The sequence below is a fragment of the Saccopteryx leptura genome, chromosome X, assembly GCF_036850995.1.
Source record: "Saccopteryx leptura isolate mSacLep1 chromosome X, mSacLep1_pri_phased_curated, whole genome shotgun sequence".
Classification (NCBI taxonomy): Eukaryota; Metazoa; Chordata; class Mammalia; order Chiroptera; family Emballonuridae; genus Saccopteryx; species Saccopteryx leptura.
The window spans coordinates 102,636,125-102,651,688 of record NC_089516.1 but is presented as its reverse complement, the minus strand read 5'-3'; the positions used below and the strand labels follow the sequence as shown (position 1 = coordinate 102,651,688).

The following is a 15,564-nucleotide window of genomic DNA, read 5'->3' as shown; positions in this document are numbered from 1 at the left end:
TTCTCTACTATCAAGTATTCTGGTCCTGACAAATAGTAGGTGCATAGTAGGTATTAATTGAATTAAAACATAAATATCTACTATTTCTAGCACTACTATAGTCATTATGAAGCATACAAAAGACTCTATTTCATTGAAGTAGTTAAGAAAATAGACTCCAAAGTCAGAAGCTTAGCTCTAATTCTATTTCCACAATTTATTAGCTGTTTACCTAACCTCTCTGTGCCTCAGGTTTCTTATCCTGTGAAGTGAGAGATAATAAAGGTAACTGTCTTTCAATTTTTTTATTTATTTATTTTAGTGAGGAAAGATACACAGAGAGAGATACAAAGAGATATATATATATATAGAGAGAGAGAGAGGGAGAGAGAGGAGGAGGAGGAACAGAAAGCATCAACTCCCATATGTGCCTTGACCAGGCAAGCCCAGGGTTTCAAACTGGCAACTTCAGCGTTCCAGGTCAACACTTTATCCACTGCGCCACTACAGGTTAGGCAGTAACTGTCTTTTAAAAAGTGAAGAATAATTTAAATAACATATGTGAAGCTTTTAGCACACACCTATCTGGCACATGATAAGTGCTTAATGTCAATTTATTATTATTTGTAAATTAATAAAATTATTGGATTAATAAGATTTATACAAATTAAAATCATAATATTGCAAATACTTCACAATTCAAGATGGTCTACCATTCATTCAAAAACAGAATATTATGTTATCTTGACTTCAACAAAGCACTGCTGAATGAATGAAAGAAGAAAAATAGCTACAGTATAATTTGTGCTGGCTTGACCATTCTAGAGCACTAGGTTCATTTCTGAGCATCATACTTTAAAGGAAACAAAGTATTATGTAATTAGAAGCAAACCACTATGATGCTCATAATTCCAGTGAAGGGGAGACTCAGGGCAGAGAGAAAAACAAGAGCTGAAATCAAACATTTAAAGAATTGTCATGTGGAAGAAAAGAAAAGTTTGCTTGATGCTGCTCCAGAGAGCAGGCCTGGGAGATAGAATAGAAATTGTAGGCAGGTGACTTCAGCTCAACTTAGAGAAACATTTGCTGAAAGTCAGCATTTACCATGCAAAATGAGAAAGTGGTGAGTTCCCAATCAGTGGAAGTACTCATTACTTGAACAGTCACTTAACAAGGATATATTGTCAAGGGGATTTTTCATTGGGTGGGGGATTTTTCTAGATAATCTTTGAAGTGCTTTAAAGGAGTTTCAAGATCTGAACCTTTCTGGGCAAGATTAATGTTACTATATACGTTAAATTTAGGAAGTTCTCAGAAGAATACTCTAAAAAAGAGCCAAAAAGCTCTAAAAATTGATACCCACCAAATGTGTGTATGTGTGTGCACACACATGCACACACACACACACACACACACACACACACACACACACACACAACCTTCCTCTGACCAGCCCATCCTTGTGCCTTTGCACATGAAAGTCCTACTTTAGTCCCTCTTTGAATTAGACATTTAGGGTTCTAGTTCAAATGTAAGTTTTTGTTTTCGTTTTTTTATTTAAAAGAGGTATTGCATTAAACCACTCAGCCATAATCATCAGCTTCTATCACAATGCCTGCTACATATTCATTCTTATTCATTATTACCCACCATTCACACTTGAGATTGTACAAGTTTATAAGATTACATCTGCCTACTTTAAAGGGCTCTAAAGAGATAGACAAGCGGATAAGTAAGCTTGGAGAGGTCACAAGGGTTTCACCATTCAAGCTCAATCTTTATAGCACCAACTGCAAACCACTCACAGAAACCATTTTCCTCCAAAGGCACATTTTTCTTTAAGTCAGGTGAAAAGCAAGGCTTTTATCCACACAAAGTTCTGAGCTGGGCAGTGATCTGGGCTGGGGTTTGGCAAAACAACTTTGCTCTTTGGCCTTCAGCCCAGCCCATTGATTTAGCTCTTTAAATTTTATCATTTAAGCTACAATGTCACAGATCCATTAGACAAACTCTTCTGGCTAGCATCACAGAGAAGAAGGAACATGATAAGCCTCCTGAGGCAGACTATTAGACCATTTCTAATCTTTCATACTTAGGAGACTACATTGGGAATGGGGTTCACTCATATAATGGTATGAAGTGTTGGCTGGTATCATTTTGTTCAGTTAAGAATACACATCAAGGCCAGTGCATAATGATGGGAAAGCCAGCTTCACTTCATGGCTTTGGTTAATGGCAGATGAGTACAATCTGCCAACTATAATTAAAAGTAAAGAGTGAAGGGAAGGCACCTTTCCAATAATAAACCCTCAAGAGATGCCAGAAATTTAATTATTTGTTACTTATTCCCAGAAAAATGGCAGAGTAGGACTAACAGCAAGCATATGAAGAAAGGATTAGTATGAGAACCCAGATCAAGGCTGAAGCTAAAACTGTAGGGGATTGGAAGAGAGCAGGTTATTAGACATCTATATAAGCCTACATGTAGACAGGCAATGCAGGGAACTGATTTGACATCATTCAAAGCATTGTGTAGAGATGGTTTGGAAACATAAAAGAGATTTCGTAGGCTAGACAGCAGGCCTCTCCTCTCTGCTCCGACACATATTTCCTGTCCTAGACACACCCACTGTACCACCAAGACCCCAGCAACTGTCCTAATCATGGAATGCACGTTAAGGTGTCACTATCTGTTCAGCCACATGATTTATTATTCCTTCCAAGGATAATTTTAGAGATGTAGTACCCCAAACCAAAGGAGTGACTCTAATAGTATAATATTAGGCAAAAATCCGAAGAAGGTATTTTTCTCTATGGGGCAATACTATAGGCCTCTCATAACACAACCCACTGTAAATGCAATAGGCAAGATTAATTTCAAATGCAAGAGATGAAGAGTAAAGCTAGACTCTGAATTGTCTATATATCATTCAATTATACTTACTTCAAGTCTCAAATTACTGTGATTTTGTTGTTCTCTCTTTTTTTTTGTATTTTTCTAAAGCTGGAAACGGGGAGGCAGTCAGACAGACTCCCGCATGTGCCCGACCGGGATCCACCCAGCACGCCTACCAGGGGGGCGATGCTCTGCCCATCCGGGGCGTCACTCTGTTGCGACCAGAGCCACTCTAGTGCCTGAGGCAGAGGCCATCTCTGCTCCAATGGAGCCCTGGCTGCGGGAGGGGAAGAGAGAGACAAAGAAGAAGGAGAGGGGGAGGGGTGGAGAAGCAGATGGGTGCTTCTCCTGTGTGCCCTGGCCGGAAATCGAACCCGGGACTTCCGCACGCCAGGCCAACGCTCTACCACTGAGCCAACCGGCCAGGGCCTTGTTCTCTCTCTTCTCTACTATAACCCACACATCTGGCACATAATGAGAGTTGGATAAATGCTACTACTTGTTGTCTCCATTATTATTACTGTTAGAAGCGGTAGTAGTAATAGTGCCACTGCAGTACCTGGCACAGTGCCTGGAAAATATTATGTATTCCAGACTATAATAATTATTTTATTGTACCATCTTCTGGCATAGTGCCTAGAACATAATAGGTCACCAATTTAGTTTAGTTCCATTCATTCTCACCTTTTCCTTGGATACATTTGTCTTCAGTTTCCCACATAGCTATACCTTATAAAGTGGGTGCAAATCATCCTGTAGCAGAAATGCTTAGCCCAGCACCACTAGTGACACCATCTGAAAAGACATATAGCCTTTCTTTCCATAGTAGCCTTTTAGGTTGCAGCAAATGGTTAAGATCATTTTTCAGATGGAGAAATGTAGGTTATGGAATTTTATCTCACCTCTAATCCTTGTATCTTATACCACTGTTTCCCAGCTAAGCCATGACCAACTTCAGCATCTTTATTTTTGCCCTCTGCAGTGCCTGGACTACCCTCACATTTTTACATTTAATTCATCATCTAAGGACTGGCTTGAGAGCTAACTTCTTTATGAAATTTCTCAGATATCCAGCCCTCATTGAGTCCTTTCTGAAATCACAAAGCTTCAAATCAGTACCACATAATTTAGCACTTCATTCCATGACCTTGGCAACCCTCCTCAGCTAGCTTGTACTTACTTAATAAATATCCATTTGTTAAGCACTCATCATGTTCCAGACCATCTGTAGTGCTGGGAAGATAGAAATCAAGTTATTCTTATACCAGTAGCAGGAAGACAAATATGCAGTTGGATGACATTGGAGAATTACGATCCAAGTGTCCATGAAGAATTCAGAGGAAGATTGGTAAACTTTCTGAGGGTATTGGGAAAAGGTTTCACAATGAAGGGGACCTATGAGCAAGGTGCTGAAGCCAAGAGGATTTTGTTAAGTGGAGAGAGTAGGAAGAAGCCATATTCAAAGACATGGTCATACAATGGCAACTCAGAGAACATGGCTCAACATGGCTAGAACATATGGTGGGATAAACAACGAGAGAATATTATGGAAGGTTTACACATTATTTCATCAGATATATATATATCAAGCATTCAGATTATTCTAGGAATTTGCTAGGTACAGGTGCTATAAAAACAGGACAAATGTAATCTCTGCACTTGAGCTTTAAAGATAGTAGGAGAGTAGACAATTACCCAGTAAGAAAAAGAAATATATAACTAAAAACAGTAATAAGCATTAAGAAGAAAGAGAAAAGAGTACAATAAAGAATATGAAGGAACTACTTTAAAGAGTATAATTAGTGAGGATTACTCTGAAGAAGTGACATGTTGTTGAATTGGAAATTAAAAAAAGCTAGAGAAGAATGTTTGAGGAGGTGATCGAAGGTCTTGAAGTGGGGAAAAACTTGGCATATTAGAAAAACTAAAAGAAGTCCCACAAGGTTAAAAAATGAGTATGTAAAGTATAGCATAGAGAATATAGTAAATAACATTGTAACAACAATGTATGGTGTCAGATATGTATTAGATTTATTAGGGTTTTAACTTTGTAAAATATATACTGTATTTCCCCATGTATAAGATGCTACCATGTATAAGATGCACCTTCACTTTGGGGCCTGACTTTTGAAAAAAAAATGTATTACATAAAGTTATTGAACTCAAGTTTTATTTATCATAAAGTTAATTCCTGTGAAAAAGCGGGAAATGCCAGTAAAAATAAAATCTACAGTCACTGTATAAGATGTACTCAGTTTTTAGACCCCAAATTTTGTGGAAAAGATTGTGTTTTATACATGGGAAAATAACAGTAAATGTATAACCACTGTGTTGTACACCTGAAACTTATATAATATTGTATGTCAACTGTAATTGAAAAGTTAATTAATTAATAAAACTGGTGGATGAAGGTGAGAGAATGGCTTAAGATGAATCTGGAGAGGGAAACACAAGCCAAGCCCTAATAGAACTCAGCAGGGACTGCTGATTTTTCTCACAAGAACAGCAAGAAATTAACTAAGGAGGAGTGAAATGGGATCAGATTCGTATTTTATGGGATAACTTGGGTGTAGTGTGGTAGACAATCTGGAGGGCAGAGAATGGAGTCAGGATGGTCAATTCTAAGGATGCAAAATGGTCCAGGTGAGGGATGATGAAGGCAAGGATTTTTTTATATCCTCCAAAAGTGACTAGCATATTGCTAGGCACACAGAAGGTTTCTGCTATGTTCACATTGATTAACTAAATAAATATAAACTGAATTGGGTTGCTGAGTTTCTCTTTAGGAGATCACACTGTCTTCTTCCTCCTCCTCTTTTGTTTATAATGGAGATGGGGAGACAGTCTATAATTAGTATTAGTAAAGTCATTTGCTGTTTAGTAACAAATGCTTACTCTAAGTAACACTTTCCTTTAGTCATTGCTGAGTTACTTGAAAGTAGCACAGGTAACTATCAGTACATCTCAAGACAAAGACAGCCAAACAGCACCCTGCTCTCCTGAGGTTTTGATGCAGACAGAAATTTGTCATTTAGGGCTGTTCAGGGCAAGAATTAACACACACCTTCAAATACTAACTTTGTGGAAGATCACAAGCACTTGGTAAAATATATGCTTATCCCTCCGCCAAAACAGGACTGTAATTACCTGAAAGAATAAGGCAAATGTTTGTGGCAGCTTTTTCTCCTCAACTCCCTTACATCAAGATGAGACAAGAGTCCCTTCATCATATCTCCATTTTTATTTTATTTTATTTTATTTGCTGCCAAAACAGTTTGGTAATTAAGACTTGTAAGTAAGCTTATCTAAACTCAGCCTCTAGAGCAGTAATCCCCAACCTCTGGGCCGCGGACCGGTACCAGTCCGTGGGCCATTTGGTACCAGTCCGCAGAGAAAAAATAAATAACTTAAATTTTTTCCGTTTTACTTATATTTAAGTCTGAATGATGTTTTATTTTTTAAAAATGACCAGATTCCCTCTCTTACATCCATCTAAGACTCACTCTTGACGCTTGTCTCAGTCATGTGATACATTTATCCATCCCACCCTAACGGCCGGTCTGTGAAAATATTTTCTGACATTAAACCAGTCCGTGGCCCAAAAAAGGTTGGGGACCACTGCTCTAGAGGACTTTGGAGATCCCAAGGATAAGAGGGAAAGGAGAGCCAGTCACCTAATGGGTCTGAGACTCATCTCCCCTGGGAAGGATAGCTACTTGTACCTCACAGGGCTAATATGAGGAGTCAATAAGGAATGTACATGAATTTTATCTGTAAAATACAAGGCAGGACTTCTATACTGTAATTCATAGTATGCAAATGAAGGCAAAGACTGTCGTTTTCTCCCAGAGAAAGTTAAATACATTGCAGGAACTCAATAATCTATTTTACTTTAAATTAAATTCTATGAAAATCTGACTTTAGATGTCGTGCATGTAAAACAGACCATTTACTTTTCAGATTTGAATCACATTCTCAGTCTGTCAGCTCCTTGGTTTAGAATGGAGAAGGAAAAAAATCATGAGTGTGTAAAGGGGGTACATGCTTACCTTTTGCAGCTGGCTTTGTGGTGTTGGAGCCAATGGCCCTCATCCAGCAAGCAGCAACAGGAAGCAGTGTTTCAGTGAATGCTAACACAGGATTGCAATCCAGGATGTGCACTATGGGGCAACTGCAAATGCAGTGATGGAGATTCAGCTGGTTCGCACCCATTCAGCAGAACTGATACTTAATTGTTGAGTTCAGCAAACTAGTTGTTAAAATGGCACTTGTAATTAGGGTTCTCTCTAAGGTGGGTGCCTGGGCAGCCGCCCAATGTGGAAATCACAAATTTACAGTCCTTACTCTTTTTAAAAGTTCATCTGTGCAACAGCATATTCTAAGCATCCTTAGTAATGTTCATTTTGTCCATAGGTGAAAAAAGTTGCAAGTGAGGATGCCCATCAAGAAGTAATACGGAAATATCTTAAATAACAGTTTTATTTTTTGTCAGGTATTATTTAATATATTTTTCATTAATATTTTAAAACTTTCTTATAATCTAGTTTTGTATACCTCTTTTGTTGTTCTTGTTAAGTATTAAATGCATGAAATAATAAACTGCCTTTTGGTATATCATTTTTTATACTTAAAATGGTCATTAGGGCAGAGAACCAGTTGTTAAATTATTTTAATCCCACCATTTGCAGCAAATGTTATCCTAAAAATTAGCACAAACCCACAGTCCCAGAGCCCAAAGGGATTGGCCAAAGATGAACTCTAACTTTGCATCACCAATCAGAAGTATTATCACAAGTATTTTCAGGCAGCAAAAGGCAAGGAAGGAACTAGCTTTTGCCATGTTTTTCGGTGTTTACCCTGAGTGAGTTGCTTTGATAATATATTATCTTATTTAACTCTCACAACAGCTTTATGAGGTAGGAATTATTCTTTAGCACAAAGCCTGGTACACAGTGAGCAGTCACTAATGATAAATTCTATATACATTATTAATATTGATAGCCTTAACAATAATAAACTGAAATTCAGAGGTCTTGGCTTGAGTAATTTATCCGAGGTCACAGAGCTGATAAAGGCAGGATTTGAACCCAGGTCTTTCTTACCCAAAAGCCTGGGTTTTTTCTGTTATACTGTATTTGTTTGCAAGAAGAAAAAGATTGTGACATTAAAACAGTTTGGGATTTTCTACCTTGTTAGCAAGGCTGTCTCCATTGCTGGCTATTTGAGACCTTCAGGTATCTAAAAATATCTTTGGTTTCCCTTTTTCTTCTCACTCAGGTTTCTAAATTGCTATGAAGCATGGCCCAACTGTACTACAAAAAGGTCACCTACTCACCATACAGAGACCGCATCCCCCTGCAAATTGTGAGGGCTGAGACAGAGCTCTCTACAGAGGAGAAGGCATTCCTAAATGCTGTAGAGAAGGGGGATTATGCCACTGTGAAGCAGGCCCTCCAGGAGGCAGAGATCTACTACAATATCAACATCAACTGCATAGATCCTCTGGGCCGGAGCGCTCTGCTAATTGCCATTGAAAATGAGAACCTGGAGATCATGGAGCTACTGCTGAACCACAGCGTGTATGTAGGTGATGCTTTGCTCTATGCCATCCGCAAAGAAGTGGTGGGTGCTGTGGAGCTTCTGCTCAGCTACCGGAAGTCCAGTGGAGAAAAGCAGGTAAGAGAAGTCCCTATAGGGTGGGAAATGGCCAGTGACAACAGGACACCATGTTCAGAAGCCTTGAAACTAGGGAATGCCAGGTAGGCTAGAGTTGAGAAGCCCTATAATGGCAACCCTCTGCTTTCAGAAATAACATCAGTGATCTCAGGTGGTATCTTAGAGGCACCTTGCATGACCCATGTTGAGTTTTACTTACTTGCCTTTTCCTTATTAGTAGTTTCCCTTATATATATTCAATACTTAACAATCCAAAAGAGTGCTCTCCATTTCCAAAATTTTCAGGCTCCCTCTACCCTCCCTATCCACTGCGCTTTATCTTCATTTTCTTCCTCCACTCAAAGGTTGCATTATAAAAAAGAAGAAACCATAGACCTGTGCTTTCCCCCTTTTACTAGCCTCTCTACTGAAGAAGGACAGGAAGCTTGTTTTTTTTTTTAATAATTTTATTTTTTTAATGGGCTGACATCAATAAATCAGGATACATATATTCAAAGATAACAAGTCCAGGTTATCTTGTCGTTCAATTATGTTGCATACCCACCACCCAAAGTCAGATTGTCCTCTGTCACCCTCTATCTTGTTTTCTTTGTGCCCCTCCCCACCCCCTTTCCCTCTCCCATTCCCTCCTCCCCTCCGTAACCACCACACTCTTATCAATGTCTCTTAGTTTCACTATTATGTCCCACCTACGTATGGAATAATACAGTTCCTGGTTTTTTCTGATTTACTTATTTCACGTCGTATCATGTTATCAAGATCCCACCATTTTGCTGTAAATGTTCCGATGTCATCATTTCTTAAGGATGAGTAGTATTCCATAGTGTATATGTGCCACATCTTCTTTATCCAGTCATCTATTGATGGGCTTTTTGGTTGTTTCCATGTCCTGGCCACTGTGAACAGTGCTGCAATAAACATGGGGCTGCATGTGTCTTTACGTATCAATGTTTCTGAGTTTTTGGGATATATACCCAGTAGAGGGATTGCTGGGTCATAAGGTAGTTCTATTTTCAGTTTTTTGAGGAACCACCATACTTTCTTCCATAATGGTTGTACTACTTTACATTCCCACCAACAGTGGATGAGGGTTCCTTTTTCTCCACAGCCTCTCCAACATTTGCTATTACCTGTCTTGCTAATGACAGCTAATCGAACAGGTGTGAGGTGGTATCTCATTGCCGTTTTGATTTGCATTTCTCTAATAGCTAAAGAAGATGAGCATCTTTTCATATATCTGTTGGCCATTTGTATTTCTTCCTGGGAGAAGTGTCTATTCATATCCTCTTCCCATTTTTTTATTGGATTGTTTGTTTGTTTGTTGTTGAGTTTTATGAGTTCTTTGTATATTTTGGATATTAGGCCCTTATCTGAGCTGTTGTTTGAAAATATCATTTCCCATTTAGTTGGCTGTCTGTTTATTTTGTTATCAGTTTCTCTTGCTGAGCAAAAACTTCTTAGTCTGATGTAGTCCCATTCATTAATTTTTGCCTTCACTTCTCTTGCCTGTGGAGTCAAATTCATAAAATGCTCTTTAAAACCCAGGTCCATGAGTTGAGTACCTATGTCTTTTTCTATGTACTTAATTGTTTCAGGTCTTATGTTTAGATCTCTGATCCATTTTGAGTTAATTTTTGTACAAGGGGAGAGACTGTAGTCCACTTTCATTCTTTCACATGTGGCTTTCCAGTTTTCCCAGCACCATTTATTGAAGAGGCTTTCTTTTCTCCATTGTGTGTTGTTGGCCCCTTTATCAAAAATTATTTGACTATATATATGTGGTTTTATTTCTGGACTTTCTATTCTGTTCCATTGGTCTGAGTGTCTATTTTTCTGCCAATACCATGCTGTTTTGATTGTCGTGGCCCTATAATAGAGTTTGAAGTCAGGTATTGTAATGCCCCCAGCTTCATTCTTTTTCTTTAGGATTGCTTTGGCTATTCGGGGTTTTTTATAGTTCCATATAAATCTGATGATTTTTTGCTCTATTTCTTTAAAAAACATCATTGGAAGTTTGATGGGAATTGCATTAAATTTGTATATTGCTTTGGGTAATATAGCCATCTTGATTATATTTATTCTTCCTAGCCAAGAACAAGGTATATTCTTCCATCTCATTATATCTTTTTCGATTTCCCTTAACAATGGTTTATAGTTTTCACTATATAAGTCCTTTACATTCTTTGTTATGTTTATTCCTAAGTATTTTATTTTTTTTGTTGCAATCGTGAAGGGGATTATTCTTTTGAGTTCCTTCTCAGTTGTTTCATTGTTGGCATATAGAAAGGCTATTGACTTCTGTATGTTAATTTTGTATCCTGCGACCTTACTGTATTGGCTTATTGTTTCTAGTAGTCTTTTTGTGGATTCTTTGGGGTTTTCGATGTATAGGATCATATCATCTGCAAAAAGTGATACCTTTACTTCTTCTTTTCTGATATGGATGCCTTTTATTTCTTTGTCTTGTCTGATTGCTCTGGCTAGAACCTCTAGTACCACATTAAATAAGAGTGGAGAAAGTGGACAACCCTGTCTTGTTCCTGATTTAAGGGGAAAGCCTTCAGTTTAGTGCCATTTAATATGATGTTAGCTGATGGTTTATCATATATGGCCTTTATCATGTTGAGATATTTTCCTTCTATACCCATTTTGTTGAGAGTCTTAAACATAAAATTGTGTTGTATTTTATTGAAAGCCTTTTCTGCGTCTATTGATAAGCTCATGCAGTTTTTGTTCTTTGTTTTGTTGATATGGTGTATTACGTTAACCGTTTTACATATGTTGAACCATCGTTGAGATTCTGGGATGAATCCCACTTGATCATGATGTATTATTTTTTTAATATGTTGTTGTATTCGATTTGCTAGTATTTTGTTTAGTATTTTAGCATCTGTATTCATTAGAGATATTGGTCTGTAGTTTTCTTTTTTTGTGCCATCCTTGCCTGGTTTTGGTATGAGGGTTATGTTGGCCTCATAAAATGTGTTTGGAAGTATTGCTTCTTCTTCAATTTTTTGGAAGACTTTGAGTAGAATAGGAACCAAGTCTTCTTTGAATGTTTGATAAAATTCGCTGGTATAGCCGTCAGGGCCTGGACTTTTATTTTTGGGGAGGTTTTTAATGGTTTTTTCTATTTCTTCTCTACTGATAGGTCTGTTTAGGCTTTCTGCTTCTTCTTGACTCAGTCTAGGAAGGTTGTATTGTTCTAGGAATTTATCCATTTCTTCTAGGTTGTTGAATTTAGTGGCATAAAGTTTTTCATAGTATTCTACAATAATTCTTTGTATATCTACAGTGTCCGTGGTGATTTCTCCTCTTTCATTTTGGATTTTGTTTATATGAGTTCTTTCTCTTTTTTCCTTGGTAAGTCTTGCCAAGGGTTGGTCAATTTTGTTGATCTTTTCAAAGAACCAGCTCCTTGTTCTATTAATTTTTTCTATAGTTTTTCTGTTCTCTAATTCATTTATTTCTGCTCTGATTTTTATTATCTCCTTTCTTTGGCTGGTTTTGGGTTGTCTTTGTTCTTCTTTTTCTAGATCCTTAAGGTGGGAAGTTAAGTGGCTCACTTGGGCTCTCTCTTGTTTGTTCATATATGCCTGAAGTGATATGAACTTCCCTCTTATCACTGCTTTTGCTGCATCCCATAGATTCTGATATGTCGTATTGTCATTTTCATTAGTCTGTATATATCTTTTGATCTCTGCACTTATTTCTTCTTTGACCCATTCATTTTTTAAAAGTATGTTGTTTAGTTTCCACATTTTTGTGGGATTTTTTTCCTCTTTTTTGCAGTTGAATTCTAGTTTCAAGGCTTTATGATCAGAAAATATGCTTGGTACAACTTCAATTTTTCTGAATTTGCTGATGTTGTTTTTGTGGCCCAACATATGGTCAATTCTTGAGAATGATCCATGTACACTGGAGAAAAATGTATACTCAGTCACTTTGGGATGAAATGTCCTGTAGATGTCTATCATATCCAGGTGCTCTAGTGTTTTGTTTAAGGCCACTATGTCTTTGTTGATTCTCTGTTTGGATGACCGATCTAGAGCCGTCAGCGGTGTATTGAGGTCTCCAAGTATGATTGTGTTTTTGTCAGTTTTTGTTTTAAGATCAATAAGTAGCTGTCTTATATATTTTGGTGCTCCTTGGTTTGGTGCATATATATTAAAAATTGTTATGTCTTCTTGATTCAGTGTCCCCTTAGCCATTATGAAATGGCCATTTTTGTCTCTGAGTACTTTTCCTGTTTTGTACTCAGCATTATCCGATATGAGTATTGCTACACCTGCTTTTTTTTATGTTATTTGCTTGGAGTATTGTTTTCCAGCCTTTCACTTTGAATTTGTTTTTATCCTTGTTACTTAGATGAGTTTCCTGTAGGCAGCATACAGTTGGATTTTCTTTTTTAATCCATTCTGCTACTCTGTGCCTTTTTATTGGTGAGTTTAATCCATTTACATTTAGTGTAATTATTGATACTTGTGAGTTCCCTATTGCCATTTTATATCTTGCTTTCTGTTAGTTTTGTTTCTTTTTTGATCCTTCTCTTTCGTTTTTCTATCTTTTGTTTTTATTTGGTTGTATTCCATACATCTTTCCTCTGTTGCTATCTTTTTTATCTCATGTGCTTCTGTGGTGGTTTTTTCAATGGTGGTTACCTTTGAGTAATGAAAAGGGTCCCTACCCTGTTCATTGTAGCAAACTATTTTGTGAGTACTTTTGCACTCCATCGTCCTTTGCTACTGTTAATCTCCATCTTCTCCCCCTCTTTCTTTTTGTTGTTGTCACAGTTTAAATTTGGTTTTATTGTGTTCTTCTTGGAGCCTTTACTTGGGGCTCTGTTTTTTTTTTTTTTGTTCTTTGTATCTGATTGGAGAACCCCCTTTAGTAATTCCTGGAGTGGGGGTTTTCTGATGATAAATTCCCTCATCTTTTCTGTATCTGTGAATGTTTTTATTTCTCCTTCATATTTGAAGGATAGCTTTGATGGGTATAGTATTCTTGGCTGAAAGTTCCTGTCTTTCAGGACTTTAAATATTGGGGTCCACTCTCTTCTAGCTTGTAGAATTTCTGCTGAGAAATCTGATGATAATCTAATGGGCCTTCCTTTATATGTTGTATTCTTCTTTTCCCTGGCTGCCTTGAGAATTTTTTCTTTGCCGTTGGTTTGTGTCAATTTCATTATGATATGCCTTGGAGTAGGTTTGTTGGGGTTAAGAAAACTCGGAGTTCTGTTTGCTTCTTGAACTTGAGGCTTTAGTTCTTTCCACAGGCTTGGGAAGTTCTCTTCTATTATTTGTTTGAGTATGTTCTCCATTCCATTTTCTCTCTCTTCTCCCTCTGATTTACCTATTATTCTTATATAATTCTTGTTGATGGAGTCAGATAATCCTTGTAGGGCTATCTCATTTTTTTTAATTTTTGAGTCTCTTTCTTCTTCTCTCTGTTGTGCCTCAAGTTGCTTGTCTTCTATTTCACTAATCCTCTCTTCTATCTGACCTGTTCTATTAGCTAAGCTTGTTACTTCGTTTTTCAGCTCGTGAATTGAGTTTTTCATCTCTGTTTGATTTGTTTTTATAGTTTCAATTTCCTTGGACATATATTCTTTGTGTTCATTGAGGTGTTTTCTGAGCTTCCTAAATTGCCTTTCTGTGTTTTCTTGTATATCTCGGAGGATTTTTAAGATTTCTATCTTGAATTCTCTGTCATTTAGCTCCAAGGTTTCCAATATATTAAATTTTTTCTCCATAGATTTTTCCTCATCTAGCTGTGTTACCTCTCTTTCTTTTGTATCCATGATATTCGATTTTCTCTTCCTTAATGGCATCTGAGGGTGGTTTTGTTGATAGTATTAATGAGATTTAATAAAGAATAAAAAGTTTAAAAAAAATTAAAAAAAAATCGAAGTTTTTTTTTTTAAAAAATAATGAAATAAAGAAAAATAAAATAAAATAAAAATTTTAAAAAAAGGATATTATTCCCCCCCTCCTTTTTTCCTCTCCTCTCCTCTCCCCTCTTTCTTGAGAAAATCTTGTGGTGAACTGTGAATTATAACTAACAATGCCTTTGATGGAGGGCCTGAATTGGGGAAAAGTAATAAAGGGGCAAAAAAAAAAAAAAGAAAAAAAAAAAAAAGAAAAAAAAAAGAGCGTATGGACCCACAAAAAGCAAATAAGGAAAAAATTTGGGTCAAGAATAAAATGATTTGCTTTTAGGTGTTGGTTGTCTAAGAGTTATGATGAGAGGAATAAGAGGAAAATGGAAAAATGGGGGGACAAATTAAAAAATTATTATTGTATTTAGTGGAACAAGAACTAGATAAAATGGAGAGCCAGGGATGGGAGCACTGCTAGTGAGTTAAAAAGCTGAAGTAAAAACCCCCCAAAATGCCACAAACATAAGTTTGAGTCCCAGATAAGATAATTTGTTTGTTATTGATGTTTGAATGAGAGGAGATGTAAAGGAGAAAGGAAGAAACTAATATAGAGGGAGAAAAGAAAGAGAGAGAGAGAAAAAAAGAGGGAACCACTAAAAGAAGAAAAAAGAAAGGAGAGAGAGAGAGAGAGAGAGAGTTAAGGGTTTTGGAGTGCAACCCTCATAGAGAGAAAGGAAGAGAAGAGAAAAGATAATGTGAGATGTAACACTTATGGGTAGTGTAGTTCAAGGAGAGGAGAGAGTAAGACCGGCAGAGAGTTAATCGGCCAAATTGGAGGAGGAAAAAAAGTATCAAGAATGAAGATAAGAGAAACAAACGAACAAATATAATAAAATGGGATAGGTTATAAAGTCTGCAGATTATTCTTGATTTTGAGAGGTTATCTTCTTGCTTTTTCTTTTCTCTCCCTCTTCCTGGTCGGTGACTCTGTACCCCGGGTTCTGCCCCTTTGGCACGCTCAGGTAGAGGTTTGCAGCTGATAAGTCTCTATGGCAATGTCATGTATTGTGCTTTAGTCTCATTGGCAGTCGAGGCTCATTAGCATTTATAGGCTCTCACGGACAGTGAGAGAGTC

At 37.2% G+C, this 15,564-nt stretch overlaps 1 protein-coding gene across 1 annotated transcript in view; it reads left to right on the top strand.

Moving 5' to 3' along the window:
* The window catches only part of TRPC5 (transient receptor potential cation channel subfamily C member 5), a 352,945-nt gene that overhangs the window by 163,225 nt on the left and 174,156 nt on the right, over positions 1-15,564 (top strand). The window contains exon 2 of the mRNA XM_066356460.1: positions 8,153-8,551. Coding sequence (XP_066212557.1) covers positions 8,174-8,551 — 378 coding nt within the window. The 5' untranslated portion in view covers positions 8,153-8,173. The remainder of the gene's footprint in view (positions 1-8,152; positions 8,552-15,564) is intronic.